This window comes from Amia ocellicauda, chromosome 8, assembly GCF_036373705.1.
Source record: "Amia ocellicauda isolate fAmiCal2 chromosome 8, fAmiCal2.hap1, whole genome shotgun sequence".
Classification (NCBI taxonomy): domain Eukaryota; kingdom Metazoa; phylum Chordata; class Actinopteri; order Amiiformes; family Amiidae; genus Amia; species Amia ocellicauda.
The window spans coordinates 26,023,712-26,039,681 of record NC_089857.1 but is presented as its reverse complement, the minus strand read 5'-3'; the positions used below and the strand labels follow the sequence as shown (position 1 = coordinate 26,039,681).

Below are 15,970 nucleotides of genomic sequence, written 5' to 3'. Positions count from 1 at the left end.
ATATCCTTACTGTAAATCTGAAATAAAATGTAAGTTCTTCATCACCTCACCCCAAATTATTATAAAAAATGTCACATTTAATAAACAAGGAACCAGCAGGGGAATTTAAAACTTAGGCTAAGTTCAGACAAGTTTCTTAAAATACAGCAGGCTCTTCTACTAATATTTAAAGCTAGCTTACATCTACAATTATTGAAGCAATAATATAGGTTCTTTATTTTTTCTTTATATATAATTTTTTGTTAGGAATCTGGATATACTGCCATTTATTGAATAACTGATTGAATAACAACTTTTAAATCGGTTTAGGAATAACATGTGGACAAATCTGCTTCTTGAATTTAGATTTAAAGAAGATTAAAAGAGCAGTGAATTAAAAAGGGTTTTAATACAGTATATGTGGCAATGGGGCAACATACTCTGTGGGACTGATTTAGATATTACATGGACATTGATCATCAGTCTTAGGGAAGGCTGACTTATCCATATACTCACACAAGAGGGATAAAGCCATAATACCCAGAGCAAAAAAAAACAAGTCCAAATACAAGTTCAAAATGAAATCCTCTTATCTTGGTCAACACTGCCTGTTTTATTTACACAGGCTACTTCCTTTCTGTATTAAAAAATCAACTCCCCTTCAAAGATGTCTCATCCTCTTCTGTGTCCATTCTAAAATAAATTAACAGATTGATGCAGAGTATTTAAAATAGTTTCAGAATTAATTGTTGCAGTCTTTCAGCGCTGTGCTGTTTCATATTCAGCTGGTTATCTGTTTTTCCGTTTGTCCTTCTTGCTCTTTCCTGCTGACGGCCCACTGGCCGTGGCTGAGGGCAGGGAGTGGACTGCTGAAGCGTGGCCCGTTGTCTTTAGATGGTCAAACAGTTTATTCCTAGTGGGGAACTCAAACTGGCAAGTAACGCAGCGCAGGTTGACTTCCTTCTGCAAAAACAAAAATATGATGTGTTTATTATATTTTCTCAGTATAACCCCTTGAGCTCAATGTAAGCCAAGTTTCTCCACATTTATTTTTTTAATTGATCATCAGATTCACACAATCCCATATCATCAGATCATCCTGGATGTGCACTTCTTGTTCATGACTATTAATTTGTGAAGTTTTAAAATGCAGAAAAGGTAAGAGTTTGGTTTTGACCAAAAACAAATGTCCATAGTTGGAGATTCTGTGGATGAATAACAGTTATATTTTGTGGGCAAATAAAACTGAAATTAAAATACATTGAGTAGCAGTAAAATTAATCATTGACAAATGTCAATACAGGTTCACAATCCCTTATCCAAAACCCTTGGGGTACTTAATTAAAAAAATGAATCTACTAAACTAAGCACTGGGAAATAACAAGATATACTGTAAATTACAAACCTCTGGGACCTGATCTGTTCCTCCCTGGGACTTGCTGCCTTTTTTTGATTCCTTCCCGGCCTTTTTTACTTTAACCTTCCCAGAACTGGTAACAAACAAACAAACAAACAAGATGTAATAGGAGAATGAAAGCCTTATTTCACAAAACCTGGAAAAATAAAGTTTACTTCCACAATCTGGAAACCTAGAAAGATACTGTGAAAAGGAAGCCGACCTTTTTGAAGCAGCAGGTGATGGATCCTCCAGTTTGCCATCGCCTTCAACCTCTTCTGTATTTTGGACGGACTCTGAGGGGGGTGCCTCTTCACTGCCTTCTGCGTCTGCTTGCTGGCTGTCCTCAGGAGTAGTCTGGTTCTGAACAGGCCCGGGAGCAGGTGCTTCCTCACTTTCTGATGGGCTCTAGGCAAGCAATGTTTGCACAATTGTATTTGATTTTTTTTACAAGAAATACACATTGAAAGGCATATTTCAATATGAGAATAACTTACTTGTTTCACCTTCTGTTGCCTCTTTTTCTTTTTCTGCTTTTTAGAGAGCCTGCATGATAAAGACAATGCGGTTCAAACTACAGGTCTTTAATTTAATCATGACTTGCTGCCTGTTCACCATAACAACGTGTCCTTTTACTTAAGAGAAACGGTAACCTGAAGTCTAAACCACTGCATTGCCTACATAAGTGGTGGTCAACCCTAATCCTGTAGAACCACAGCCCTGCATGTTTCATAGATCTAAATCAATTATTGAATACATGGTAATTGTGCCTATGAATCCCAGTAATTGAATTAGTTAAGTAGTTAACAGTTTCAATATAACAAAAGCAAGAAGACATGGTTCCCCAGGACCAGGGTTGGCCAGCCCTGGCTTTTATAATTTTCATACACTTGCTGAAAATAACCTTTATGAGCAGAGTAGCAAATCAATTGATATAACATTTGATCAAATACAAATACTTTCAAAGGGTCAGAATCCCACATAAGAGCTGCATACTTTTGTCTTGGGGTCTCATCCAGCACGTCCTCCTCCTCTTCCTCCCCCTCCTCTGCCTTCAGCCCATTCTCTTCAGACTGCTGGCTCAGAGCAAGCTCCTCCTCTTCCAGCTGTTGCCTCAGCAACACTACCATCTCTCTGTGCTTTTTTGATTTCCCATGATTCCTCATGCTGTTACAATGAAAAGATATATACATCAAACCAGCAAATGGATATAATAATGAGAAGCTCTCTATATTTATACATCTCAAATAAATGTGCATGTGATGTGGAATATTTAAAATTTGACATATTGGATTTTATTGTAATGTCAAATATCTAGCAAGGTTTTAATAATATTAAAATGTAAACCATATTTTTCAGAATAATGGAGCACACAGTCACAGCCATAGTCAGGTATGCACACCCTACCCTTGAAACGGTTTCATTTCAAGGATTAATTTAGTTTTATAAATATTGCTAATTCAACTATATTTATATAAGAGTGGTATGTATTCAGAGTTTATTAAACATTCATTCTGTAGTGGGATTTTTTTATTTTATTATTTTCTTACATTATTGTTTCATGTTAATTTAGTTTGGTCTATAAAGCAAATTATTAGTTTGCCTTTAGCCCTTTCCGGGAGCTACTTTAATTATTACCCCTGTCTCTGCCTTAGGGTTCATTGTTTCTTGAATTGTATACAGCTACTGTCAGAGAGTGTACTTTAACCAACCATTATCTTTTGAATACTTAACCAACTACTGTCTGAGAGGGCACTTAAGCAACCACTGTCTTCTATATATTCAATCAACTTTTGAATTTGGACACTTAATCAATGACTTTTCATGGCATGTGGTGAACTGAACTTGTATAACTGTATTTGATCGAGATGTAAACACTTCTGACAGATAAGACTAACCTAATGTCTATCAAAATATACAAACAGTTGTGTTATTTATAAAGCAGTTTACCTATCTGAGAGTAGAATTTAAAATGTTGTGAAAAGTTTAAACAGATTCCTTAACATTGCACTGTTCTCAGCCAAAGCAGTGAGTGACAACTATGTTTGGGTTTCTGTTTTAGGAGAATTTTGTACTTCTGAATAATAATGATAGAAAGATGATCTTTCAAGAAAATAAAAGAAAATTAGGAAGTCACTGGTAGTATAACTTACGCTTTGTCCGTTTTTAAGATCTTATCGCAGGCTGGGCAGTAAAGGTCATCATAATAGGCAGCAAGCTCATCGGTTCCATCCATCACAATATCTGGAATTCAAATATACAGACCGAAAGTCTTCAATCCACAGAGTTAACTCTTTAGGATTGTATTGTCCAGCCTCACATTAAATATGACCTCTGTTTTTGAGAGGATGTCTTTAGTGGAGGTTGGCTGTGGGTTCTGGGAGAATCTTAGAATTAGAGTAGTCCATCTAAGGGACTCCTGTTTGGCTTTAACAGTAAAAGCATTAGTTCCAAGAGAAGGTAGAGCCTCTAGTTTTCTCTGGTCATTTAAGGGTTTACCCATCTAAACATGTCCAATTTGTAGTCTAATTTGCTTTCATTCCATACCATGAATGAGCCCTTTTACTGATAGTGCTGCAAAGAGCAAGGGCATCCAGATCATGATCATTCTTCAAACAAAATGGTGAGCCATTCACTAACTACAAAGCTGTCATACACAGTGGTGGCATTTTTTGTTCACTTGGGAGTTCTTGAAAATAAATGAACATAGGTTTGTGAAAACAAGATCCTGTGTTTGTTTTGTTGTGTTTTGAGACAGTTATCAACATCATATGGTAAAATGATATGGTGCACACCCTCTCAAAAATGATATTGAACATCAAAATATTTTGTATGAAGATATGACTTTACAAAAATCCTGATAGTGGCCTCAGCCTGCTATTACTCTATTAATAAAGATATTAGAGCTGCATCGATTGCTTGTCTGTACAATCCAATGTGCGTACCATTAAAAACATTAGACACTGTGACAACAACACCTCTTGTGAGACAGAGAGTTGTTGATAACAAGAAATCCTTAGATAAGGCTGAGAAACTCGTTAATCTTTGGGTCAATGAAATGACTGATACAAAAGGAACAAACGTCAATTACGCTGCAATTAGGACTAAAGCTTTGTCTCTGTATGAATTAGCTGGGAGTGAAGGAAAAAGTAGTGACACCAAGCCATTCACTGACAGCAGGTATAGGCTGTACAGATTTGTTCAGAGCTGTTCTCTGTGAAATGTGATTTTAAAAGGCAAAGTAAGATCTTAGTTACTGGTCCCTATACCCTTTTTTTTTTTTTTTTTCTTCTCCCTAGACCAAATGATTTGAGATACATGGTTTCAACTTTGTGTTTTACAAGAATGTATCACCTGCATATCTCAGGGTTGGACTGTTTAAGCTATTCTGTAAAATACACTTTCCTCATTTCCATATTGTTTCATCCAGGCTGTGTATAATGTCCTCTGGGACACAATCTGACACTGTATCTGCAGTCCTGTAACTCATACAAGTTAGATTTCAGCTCCACAAATTGAGTTATTTTAACCGACTGCCTGACAGCACTGTGTAAGGGTGACAGTTAGTATGTACTGACCCTTCAGCTCACCTCCCTCTGGCACCTCCCTTTCGTCCTCCTCGCTGTCCGATCCATCTCCAAACTCCTTCTCGTACTGCACCTCCATCTGCTGCAGCTCCTTCTCCAGCTCGGACATGGCTGCCCAGCTCTGTTCTTTATAGTCCTCTGCCAGCCTGGGAGGACACATATCAGATTTATTATTTCTTTCTCAGCAGGCGCCCTTATCCAGAGTGACAGTTGTTAAAAAATATATACATTTTAAGTCTTATTAAAGTAAACCGAAGTATAAAATACAGTGCAGGATTCCGTAAGGGATCATTCGAACACAAGCAGAAATGTGGTAGCAGTTACATCAATACTTTGTGAAATAGGATCCAAGTTGATGCTGGAGTGTTCATCTCCACTAACCTATGGATACAGGGTCTGTTGGTTTTCACTCCACCCAAGCTATTAACTACCTATTATGTATTAATTTAACACTGGTAGACCTATGCAACCTATCTCCTTTGAGGACCAGAGCTGAGACAAGAAGACCTGCTTTCATTACATAGTCTTCAATTCCATTTGGTTAGTAAGTCACTGCAACAATATTGGTCTCTTGTGTTTCAAACATATTCAAATCTATTGTAGGTCTATAGCAAATCTATTGTATTGCAATATTAGCATAGCTAGTGCAGCAGAACAAGGTTAAAATAACTATACCTACAATAATGTAGTCCCCTACACAATACCATACTACCACACAGAATCCACATGAATGCAACATGCAAGAAAAAAAAAACTTATACAACAAAATAAAACAAAACAGAAACAGAAACCCATTTGGAAAAGTGGCACACTATGCCAATACCAGTATTTTATACATGTATTCAGTGTCACTTACTTGGCTTGGCTGATCTTCTGTTTTCGTCGGAGCTCTTCCACTTTCTTGGCTTTCTCTGCGTTCTGCTCCTCTACTAGTTTCTTGTGTGCCTGAACACGCTTGTCCCGTTTCCGCACAAACGCCACCAGCTGCCTCACAAGCTCATTGCGTTCCTTCCGGCCCTTCTCTCGCGTCTTCTTGTTTTCCTTCTCCATCGCTCTTTTTTCCCAGCGGTTAGAGGCCTGCCGGGTATCATACTCCTCCTTCCAGGCAAAGTTCTTCCTGGTGCAGAAACTCTGCCAGTAGGCATAGAACAAGTGAACGACCTGTAACACAAACATTTTCATAAAAAAAATTAAATCATTTGAATATGAGGAGAAAGTGTTCCTAAAAACATCACTATGGAACAATATCTCCTCCTTTTAACTCTTTATAACTTAAATCAAATCATAGAACAGCTAAGACTGCAAACATGTGTTTCAGTGCTCCTAAACACTAAATATATATTGCTAGACAACCAAATTCTGCAGAGAACAATACAACACCAATTGTACCATTGTACCAATTATGAATATAATCTATCAAGGCATTTATACAATTGGGTCTTGGACTGTATTATTATTTTTACATTAATTAATCTTTTCAGGCTCCAGGCTCATGTAACCCAACAGAGTGTTGGATATTTTATACTTGTCATCTTGATTAGACTTGTAAAAACTGACAAGTGGAGAGAAAACTATCAATATGCATGTATGCTTGTTATGGAGACTTATTTTCTTTCCAGTCACAAATTGCTGCAACCTGAGCAGTGCAACGTCTGTTTTACCGTATCGTAGTCACTCTGCGAGTTTCCAAAAGTTGGGAACTCCTCTTCGTCTTCATCCTGCTCTTTGCTGAACTCCTTTTCTTCTTTTGTGATGCCCTCAAAAATATTTCTATACACACTGTAAAAACCCTGGAGAAAAAATTAAGTAAATATCAGTGAATGTAAAATATCAGTTTTTGCACAACACATTACTGTTGTTCCACAAAATCCTTTTAGCAACATGTCAAGGTGCCATACATGAACAACCAGCCTCTAAAAGAGCAAGAACTAAACAGCACAGCAATCAAAGACAAGGGTTGTACCAATGGAGCACCTGTGTAAATTATACACCTAAATCACAGCCAGGTAATAAACACTGAAAATATCGGTGTTAACTATTTTAATATTAAGGCTGGAAGGAATGATGCACAATTTTATGTGCAAGCTTTTCCTTATAAGAGGGTACTAAATACAGATGTACTAGATTAATTTAGTTTGTCTTACTTATTTAACAGATTAGTGGCCTGCTTCAATTTACTTAAACAACTGTGAAACATGACATTTCTAGAAAAATACTAAAATTAATTAGTTTGTCTGTGCACCTCTCAAAGATAAAAGAAAGCTACAGCTAGAGATTCATGTTACCACAAAATAAAATGGCTACTATTGCTGCTATAACATCCATTACATTATCTGTTCCAATAAAAGACAACTGGTGAATTAAGGAGTGTTTCAAGACCAGGGTAGTTAAAGATGCCAAAGAAAAATAATAGGCAGTTAAAAGATTAAGATAATGGCAGTGAAAGTAACACGAAGCAGAAGAAAGAAAGAAAACATGGAGAAAAGGAGAAGAAAAGGACGATGAAGGAGAAACGGAAAATGATGACAAAGAAGGACAAGGACTAGAAAATGAAGCAGGAGCTTAAACCCCTTACAAAATAAATAAATATTGAATATACATAGACTGGGCCTTGGGCCCATCCTACCTCTTCATCATCACCATAGCCGGAATAGCAGGTGACAGTGAAATACTGCAGGAGGTCGATGCTGTCGTCCTCGTACTCACCGCTCACCCCTCCCTTCAGGAGCGCATCACGGTGATTGTCGTACCTGGAAAGGTTGTCACGCAACAGAGTGTTTCTCAGTGCTATAACATTTTATCCACTGAACTGCGCCATTCTCATGGGGAAAGAGAAGTAGGAAATCCTTAGCTGGCAAACCTTTTACTCCACTTCCATGCTTAGTGGGACTTAGTGTGCAGAACCTGGGTCATATTAATACAAATAAGAAGTGCTCCAATTTCAATGGGGGAGTTTACACTATGTAAAGTAAATCAAATACAATGGTGCAGAAATATATATAGAATCACACATTCAGTGTGCACAGTTACAATTATTTTAATATTTTCTTGCGGATTTATTGGCAGGCACGTGACACATGGCTTAAATATAGATTTTTAACTTCCATAGCAGAAAGAGTAACTTTTATCCAATACAAATAGTAATGGCTGTGTATTGCATGTCCAAACGAAAAATGTAATTCAAATAAACTGAACTAATGGTAGAGGTTATTTTCCGATATGAAAAAATTAAAGTGAAAAACAATTTTTTGTCCATGAAAAAATGAGAAACCTGACCAGCTTCAGGCAGTTTTGAGGAAGATGGGACTCTTACCAGGCTCTTTCCTGTGGGTCACTCAGTACATCATATGCAGCCTGGATCAGTTTAAACTGCTCTGCTGCTTGATCTGCATTGTCCAGGTTCTTATCTACAATGGGGAAGAGAAGTGTAAGAAATGTTTCCATTAAATACAAGAGCTTCTAAGGGCAGTGTAAGCTTATGCTGGAAATAAATTGCACTGGATTAAATTTGTTAGAGACAAAGATCAATAACCTGCCAATTGTATCCAAATGAATCAAACATGTGGACAAACACCAGCCTTAGAGCACACTCAATTTAAGATTGGTTGCTCACCCAAGCCTAAATATTAAAGTAAAAAAGACAATTGTAGCCAGAAAGTGTCACCAATCTGTCCTTCACGCATGCTGCAGTGTATATGAAACCTAAACAGCAGCATAGCTGTATTTACTGTTGAAAAGACTTGTTTAGTGATGTGATGCCTGGAATTAAGAGTCAAAACATGGAAAATACATGTTTCTCCTGGGACGAAGTTCTATTACTCTATTAATCTATTATTCAACTCCCTTGCTTAAAGAACTAACTTGTGAACAGAAATGGGAAGATAATGAAGACAAACGTAAGCATCATGATTCAGTAAATACAAGTGTATTCATAACATTTAACGCAATATTTTATGGCTGTGTCATCAGTTCTGGTTCATAATGTGTAATAACAATGCCAGCACAATACATATCTCATGATGCATTTCATAGGTTACATATCATCATATCAAAGACACGCTCAATGTCACAGTTCAGTTAATGAAAATAAATACCTGGGTGCCATTTCAAAGCTAATTTGCGATAGGCCTTTTTCAAATCACTGTCCGTAGCGTCCCTTTTGACACTCAACACCTCGTAATGGCACTTCATGTTGACCGGTTATCAGTCCCAGCTGCCACTGAATCTTCTTTCCGAGGTTGTAAAAAACATTAAATAAATAAACCAAAGTCAGATGTAGCAGTGGTACACTGAACGAACAGCCACCGAGGATATCTAATTCAATATAACTTGAAAATTGTCCCTCAAAGCTCCAGATAGTTAATAAACTTCCAAAATGTACTTCCTTGAAAGTCGTTTTGAAGTGTCGCTTCTTAATTTTTTTTATGAAAAGAAGAGGAACTTTGGGATGTTCCTTGTTAAATATTATGATGTTTCCTCATTATTCTTTTAATTAAAAAATGTGATCAATACTTCTCAAGCTTGCACACTTAGGCAATGTGGCTCTCAAGATTTTAACAGCCGGCTGGCGCTTTTAAGTGACGTCATTATGGAGGGATATTACCGTAAAACGGGAAATATAGGTTGCCTACACTTCCACCAGACTGTAATTTCTATTGAAACTAGTAATTAAAACATGTATAGATGTGTGTATATATATATATATATATATATATATATATAGAGAGAGAGAGAGAGAGAGAGAGAGAGAGAGAGATCCTTATATCTAGTCACAAACAAAATGATTAAAGTGAAGGCAAAAAATATACATAATTCATACATCTGAGAATTACATAACCCAACACCCCTGGGTATTTTCTCTCTAAAACAATATTTCAGAAAATATTGTATGGGATATATGATATCAATACTTTAATATTAATTATTGAAATTAGCTGATATTGGTGTGTTCCCACAAAATACACTGTGGTCATGCGTAAGTATAGACTCAAATAAGCTATTTCATTATATAGGCACTGGGCTGATAGCTAAAAGAACAGGTACAGGCCACAGCTTCAGTCTGCAGTGAGAAATGGGTGTCAGACTAGATTCGTGGAGGGCCAACACATGTTTTCTTGTTTACACGTTTTCCTGCATAATATTCAGACTAAAAAGTAGAACACAGCTCTAAAGTTAATGGAAAAAATTGAGATTCTAATGTTTTATGCATATTATATTTCATATCTTTCTAAAATGTTCAAATCAAGATTTCCATATGAAAGTATGTGACAGCTACAAAGTAGCACAGTCAATATTAAGTCCTTGTTCATTTACCTTATGCGTGTTTTTTTAATTTTTTTATTTAATAACAAGAATTGAAAGTATTTGGTGTATATTTTGCATTTTTATTGGTTGATTTTCAGGACACAAATGTAGAACTTGGCAATTGATGTTCCATCCAACATATGAGACCAGGGTACAGCCCTCCCATTCAGTACTTTTGCAGCATAACACCCTGATCCTTCATCCCAATAAGTCATTCATAAAAAGAAATAAGCATTGCTCCTCTGAACAGAATTTCTATATTTCCAATGGAAACACAATGTAAAAGACACAAACACCACTTCACATCTGCAGTTGACACTTTTCAAGGGCATCCAACTCATTCCAAATATGTTAGGCCAAACATAAAACCGAAACAACTGGTGCAGAATAGTTTTGTTGTTTAAATGTAAAAAATACAAATGAATATAGCACTAACATTACAATGCAAGATTCAACACGTCTTTTTTTTTTTTTTTTTTTTAGTTAAAATGAAAAGGAGTTTCTCAAATGGCGAACTTCAAACTATCTTTTCTTAATCACTCACAGGTACATGGCACCTGCCTTGTATACATGAAGAAAAATACATACTGACTTCTGTAAGTACCACAAAAGAAATGTAAAAATAAGGAAATTGTATGGGGAGAGGGACAGGGAAGTGGTGTTTGGAAAATGTCAGAGTCCTAAGATAACGGGGAAAAGGTGCAAAGCTCCATCCCTGTTGAGCTTAAACAGATTATCTAGCCTTCTGCATTCTCTGCCGTTTGAATTCCTTATTCTTTTTCTTCTTAATTATTCTGGGCTTCGGAGCCACCAGCTGTATATCAGATGGCTTCTCTTCTGCAGGTGTCACAAAAACGTCCTCTGTGGGGTCATGGGTCACTGGTTGCTTTTCCTCTTTCCTCCTAGTCTTCTGGAGCTCCTTCACCATCTGCTTCTCCCTGAGCTTGGCAGCTGTAGCCAAGCGAATCATTCGGCGATGCTAAAAACAATTTAAATTATAGATTTAAAACACAAATATATATATGCGTGATGACTGGCAGAAGGTGTCCACCCATAAGAAGCATATACAAAAATACTGTCCAAAGACAAATATGTTGCATGATTGAACCAAATACAAGCATTTTGCCTTATACAGGGGCCTCTCTTGTCTCCATGTCACCTGTTTCTCTATTATTTTCTTACTATTATCGAATAAACTTCTTATTGATTCACTGTGCTCCTGTGGATTCCTTTCAATACTCTTCTCAGCAAGCCAAGCTGATTTACAATTGGCAACCACAAATTTGTTTGATTTCATTTTTTAAATGGCAATGCTGAACATTATAACTAACAGAACAAAAAAATATTTTTAGAATATATTAAAAACAGTTACACTTACCACATTTGGGGATTGGTAATGTGGGTTTTCATAGAGTGTTGGACCCCCAAAGCTTCCCTGGAACATTTTGATGAGATTCAACACAAATCGAGGTCCTATTTCCACTAGAGAAGCATCTTCTTCAATTATCTGTGGAGTTACAAAAGAAAGAAAAAGAAACATGAAATGCAGGAACGGTCTTCAAAGGCTGTTTAAATACATATTCAATAAGATATTGGGCTTCACAGATAGGGACATGTCGAACATGCATCTCAAATACTGCAGAGGTTGACTTTCGTGCAATGTAAAAAATGTAATTTAGTTCAGCTTGTCTTTTTAAATTGGATGTTGGAAAGTATTACTACACCCATTTATTTTCCTTTAAGTTTGCTGTAGGGTAAAAATACAAAATAAGGAAATACAAGTGCAACACATTTATTACAATAAAATGTTATGCACACTACGGGCAAGTAATAAGGTAGCTGACACAGAACTAATAAAAGATGACACCACAAACTCAAAAGTTAAATTTCTTGAATGGACAGGTTCAAACAAAATTGAAAAAAGGGAGGAAAACTTTACATCTGTTTTACGTGTTAACATATCCATTATTGGTTGTTTACCGTTCTGAATGGTTTACCATGAACCTGAAACACACGCTGTAAAGTATCAGCACTTGAGTTTCTAATGTCTTAGAAGTTTTCCCACAACAGCAACAAAAAATATTTAATTGGGTTTATTTTTTAGATGGCCACTAAGTCTCCAAGTTATTATGACATAAGTACCATAATTACCTGAAAAGAAAAAACAAGTAATCTCCACTCACCTGATAATTCCTGAACCATATCCTATTATCTGTTATGGTAAAGGTAAAGACATGGTCCACAAACGGTTGGCTCTTTGGGTGATACTGAGGAGTTGCAAAAATCTGTGGGGTTCGGAGTGAAAAATAATAATTAATAAAAATCAATTTCAGATTAGCCATGAAACTAAATGATGAATATACAGCCATGCCGTACACTACAATGTTTCAAGTTTCATGTTTATCTTCAGTCTTCCTTAAACATTTCAGTTTTACATAAAATTCAAATGTAAGAAATGTAGGTACTCTTCATTTGAATAGCATGTTCAGCAAATGTATTTTAATATTACTCACTTGGATGAACAACTCCTTCAGAAGTGCATAGTGTGGCTCCTTATCAAATTGCTGTGGTATAAGAAAGACAAACATTAGTATCCCATGACAAAGTATGAAATATTACATACAAGTCAACTGTTAAAATGGAAGTTATCTTACAGGATCAAATGATAGCAGTGGTCTTGATCCTTTCAGGCAGTTTCCGGTCATCTTAAGTTCAGCTAGGGTGTGAACTTCAGAAAACAAAAGCATGAACAACTGGAGTGAAATAACCTTGAGATCATTTAATTAGGCTCTTTGGAAAAAAAACAACTAAATGTTAAACAAAAATAAAAAAAACTAAATTATATCCACTAATCAAATATAAAATACATGAAGTACACAGACAACTGAACATCTTTGATTCATCAAAGTAAAGTGATATAACATAAGCAAGGGGTGATATTTTATATATAAAGAAAACAATATAAAAATGCAATATTTTAAACTAAAACACTAGATTAAAAAACTCATGCAATTACATGCCATGAATCAAGTTTCCCCACTCTAAAACAAGCCATTGAATAAAACTACATAACATTTTTACAAAAACAAATATAAAAATAATGCATAATGAGAATTAAAGGCAGCTTTTCTCAGTACTTTATTTTCTGTTCTGGTTTTCTGATCATAATACTTACCATTCTGAACCAAAAACTTGGCTGAAGGTCCATTGGGAACATTGGAAAGCCTTTACAAATGTAAAGAAAGGAAATGTAATCAGATAACCAGAGATGCAGCCATACTAACACAATTTCTTTCCTCTAATGTTAGTACAATCAATCAAGTAAGTATCAGCTTGTCACACTCACCACATGTAAAGATCCTGCTTCTTCTTGGCTTCAAAAAAGATGCATTTGTTGCAGTTTTTAATTTCACAAACCTGAAACATACATTACATTCATTTAAAAACAAATGGAGATGAAACTACCAAGATACAAAAAAAAAGTGATTTTTAAATGATCATAGTAAGGAAAATTTCATTAGGAAAGTAACTGAACTACCATGTCTAGATATTTGTAAACCTACTTTTTATGGGTGGTTTTCCTGTTACACATGTTCATATACATTCTAGAGTGGTTATTAGATCAATATTTGGATTAAGGTAATAAAGCAGTGGTGTCAGCCTTTCTTCTGAATAGAAATATAGATTCAAATACTGGCAATCCAGTTTACCCGTTGTGAATAGTACATCTGACCTTTTAGTGAGTTTGTAGTAACCATTAGTCTGCAAGAGCCACATGCATAAAATAAATTACATATTTCCCAAGCGCTGACTTACCTCATTTATAACAAAAAGTTTATCCTTTCGATCCATTTTTGTATCTGAAAATAGAAAGAGTTTATTAACGTTCAAGGCAAACAATTAAAAACATCCACATTTCATGTAGAATGATTTTTTGCATTCATTGTTGATGAGGCCCAGGGAGCCCTTGAAACTGGTAATGTAGAAAATATATAATTAAAAGATAGTTTGTAAAATAAAGTAAATAATTTCTATTGCTAGGACATAAAAGCATTTCTCACAAAGTGATTTGGACAATCTGACTATGTGGATGTTGCTATAGGAGGGTGAGTGACATTTGGAAATTCTGACCTCATAAAAGCCTGTATTGATTAATCAACACTGTGGGATAAAGTGAAGCAAACAGATTCGCCTGGTGAAAATGAGTTCTCCATATAACCATGTTTTCAGGTTTTATCATCACTTTCCCTCATTTGTTCCCACTGAGGGATCATGCAAGTCATTGCCCCTGTAACCTGTGAAATACCTTGTTTTGTGTGAGGCATGATTGTCCGGAGATCCTGCATCAGATGTCTTGTTCTGAAGCTGATTCCTCTGGAGGAAAACACCAGCACTCGTTCTTTGTTCTTCCATTTCCCCTGGAGCGCAAAAGGTGTAAATGTGGTTTATCAAGAGATACAGACTAGATCATCTACATATTACAATGGTCTTCAAAAACCTGCTTTCACATAGTGAGCACCACTACCAAACATAGAGCTAGACCTAATGAAAAGCATAGAAAACCACAGTCCTATTGAGTTTAAATGTATTGTTAGAAGCCACATTCTACTATTAAAATCAAAACGAGAAGGTATGAGGTTGGTATGTACGTTTGGCGTGATGTGGTCTAATTAATCTCATCATATTTGTTGCAGTTGTATACTATAATTACAGGAATGGTTGTAACACTGATGCCACAGGACACTGCTATAAATATGACCTCTTGTTATTTAAATTAAATGTATCTTGGAAAGTATTATCAAAGTCTACCATTTCAACTCTTCTCTTTAAAAAAAACTACGATTTTGTAAGTTTATAAACCTAACTAATCACTGTGGACTTGGGGTCAGCACAGTGCTTGCTTTCCTTATAACTACCTTACTCTGAATATACACATGGTCATTTATAGTCCCATACTGAACTGTTTACTATATTGAGGACGATTACTAAACTCATGAGAAAGTTACAAAGAGACGAAGAAAGAAAGTTGCATTAGTTTGTAAAGTAACAGATCAGAATGCAACACGCTAGCAGTCGCCAATTCCCAATAATCGCATATACCCGAAGTATTTTATTACCACAAACATAAAAAAAAAAATACTTTTACTCTGGGACCCGTTTTACTCAATATTTCCACAGTAAAACTAGTACTCGTTGCATGTAAAAGAAACCCCAGTACAGTGCCAGCAGCATGGCCACACGATGCCAGGATTTGTGATGTCCTTACCACAGAAACCGGCGCTGGGATGGTGTACTCCTTCTCGGGCTCCTGATCGCTGTTTATATTTTGTTTTCGAGTACCATTTTCAGCTATTTTCGCTTTTTTCCCAGGTTTCTTGACTCCACTATTGGATCCACGTTTTCTCTTGAAAGCCGCCATCATACAGGAAAGAGAAAGCTGCGACACTTGAAAATAACACCATGGCCTTTCCCATACAATACGAGAAAACTCTAGTGCGCCACCTTGAGGAGTGGAGGTCAAAGTTGTTTTGATTTCAGAACCACTTATTTTTCGTATTCTAATGAAATGATCCTGTCGTTTCTGGTTTTCAGAGCATTTTTGTTAACGGGGCACAATTCAATCAATACATGTGTGAAATGCTGACATAAAGGTTTTATATAGGGTTTTTTTTTCTGGCTGGCAGTGTTTCATTGCTCATACATA

At 36.1% G+C, this 15,970-nt stretch overlaps 2 protein-coding genes across 3 annotated transcripts; both read right to left on the bottom strand.

The window, feature by feature from the left end:
- Positions 1–369: 369 nt before the first annotated feature.
- dnajc21 (DnaJ heat shock protein family (Hsp40) member C21) lies at positions 370–9,519 on the bottom strand. 2 transcript variants are annotated; one of them, XM_066710826.1, is made up of 12 exons: positions 9,057–9,519; positions 8,276–8,369; positions 7,589–7,712; positions 6,624–6,752; positions 5,819–6,123; positions 4,954–5,108; positions 3,529–3,619; positions 2,372–2,542; positions 1,873–1,921; positions 1,599–1,783; positions 1,385–1,469; positions 370–942 (listed from the first exon to the last, which is right to left on the bottom strand). In XM_066710826.1, exons 1-12 carry the CDS (start codon positions 9,151–9,153, stop codon positions 769–771), a joined length of 1,659 nt encoding a protein of 552 aa, XP_066566923.1. In that variant the 5' UTR covers positions 9,154–9,519; the 3' UTR covers positions 370–768. The 2 variants fall into 2 exon arrangements, with proteins under 2 accessions (XP_066566923.1, XP_066566924.1); XM_066710827.1 differs by having other exon boundaries at positions 4,966–5,108.
- Positions 9,520–10,325: 806 nt separating this feature from the next.
- On the bottom strand, positions 10,326–15,710 carry bxdc2 (brix domain containing 2). Its single transcript, XM_066710822.1, has 10 exons — positions 15,533–15,710; positions 14,573–14,684; positions 14,083–14,126; positions 13,613–13,683; positions 13,442–13,491; positions 12,921–12,994; positions 12,780–12,830; positions 12,450–12,551; positions 11,645–11,773; positions 10,326–11,245 (listed from the first exon to the last, which is right to left on the bottom strand). Exons 1-10 carry the CDS (start codon positions 15,686–15,688, stop codon positions 11,000–11,002), a joined length of 1,035 nt encoding a protein of 344 aa, XP_066566919.1. The 5' UTR covers positions 15,689–15,710; the 3' UTR covers positions 10,326–10,999.
- Between the last annotated feature and the right edge of the window lie 260 nt (positions 15,711–15,970).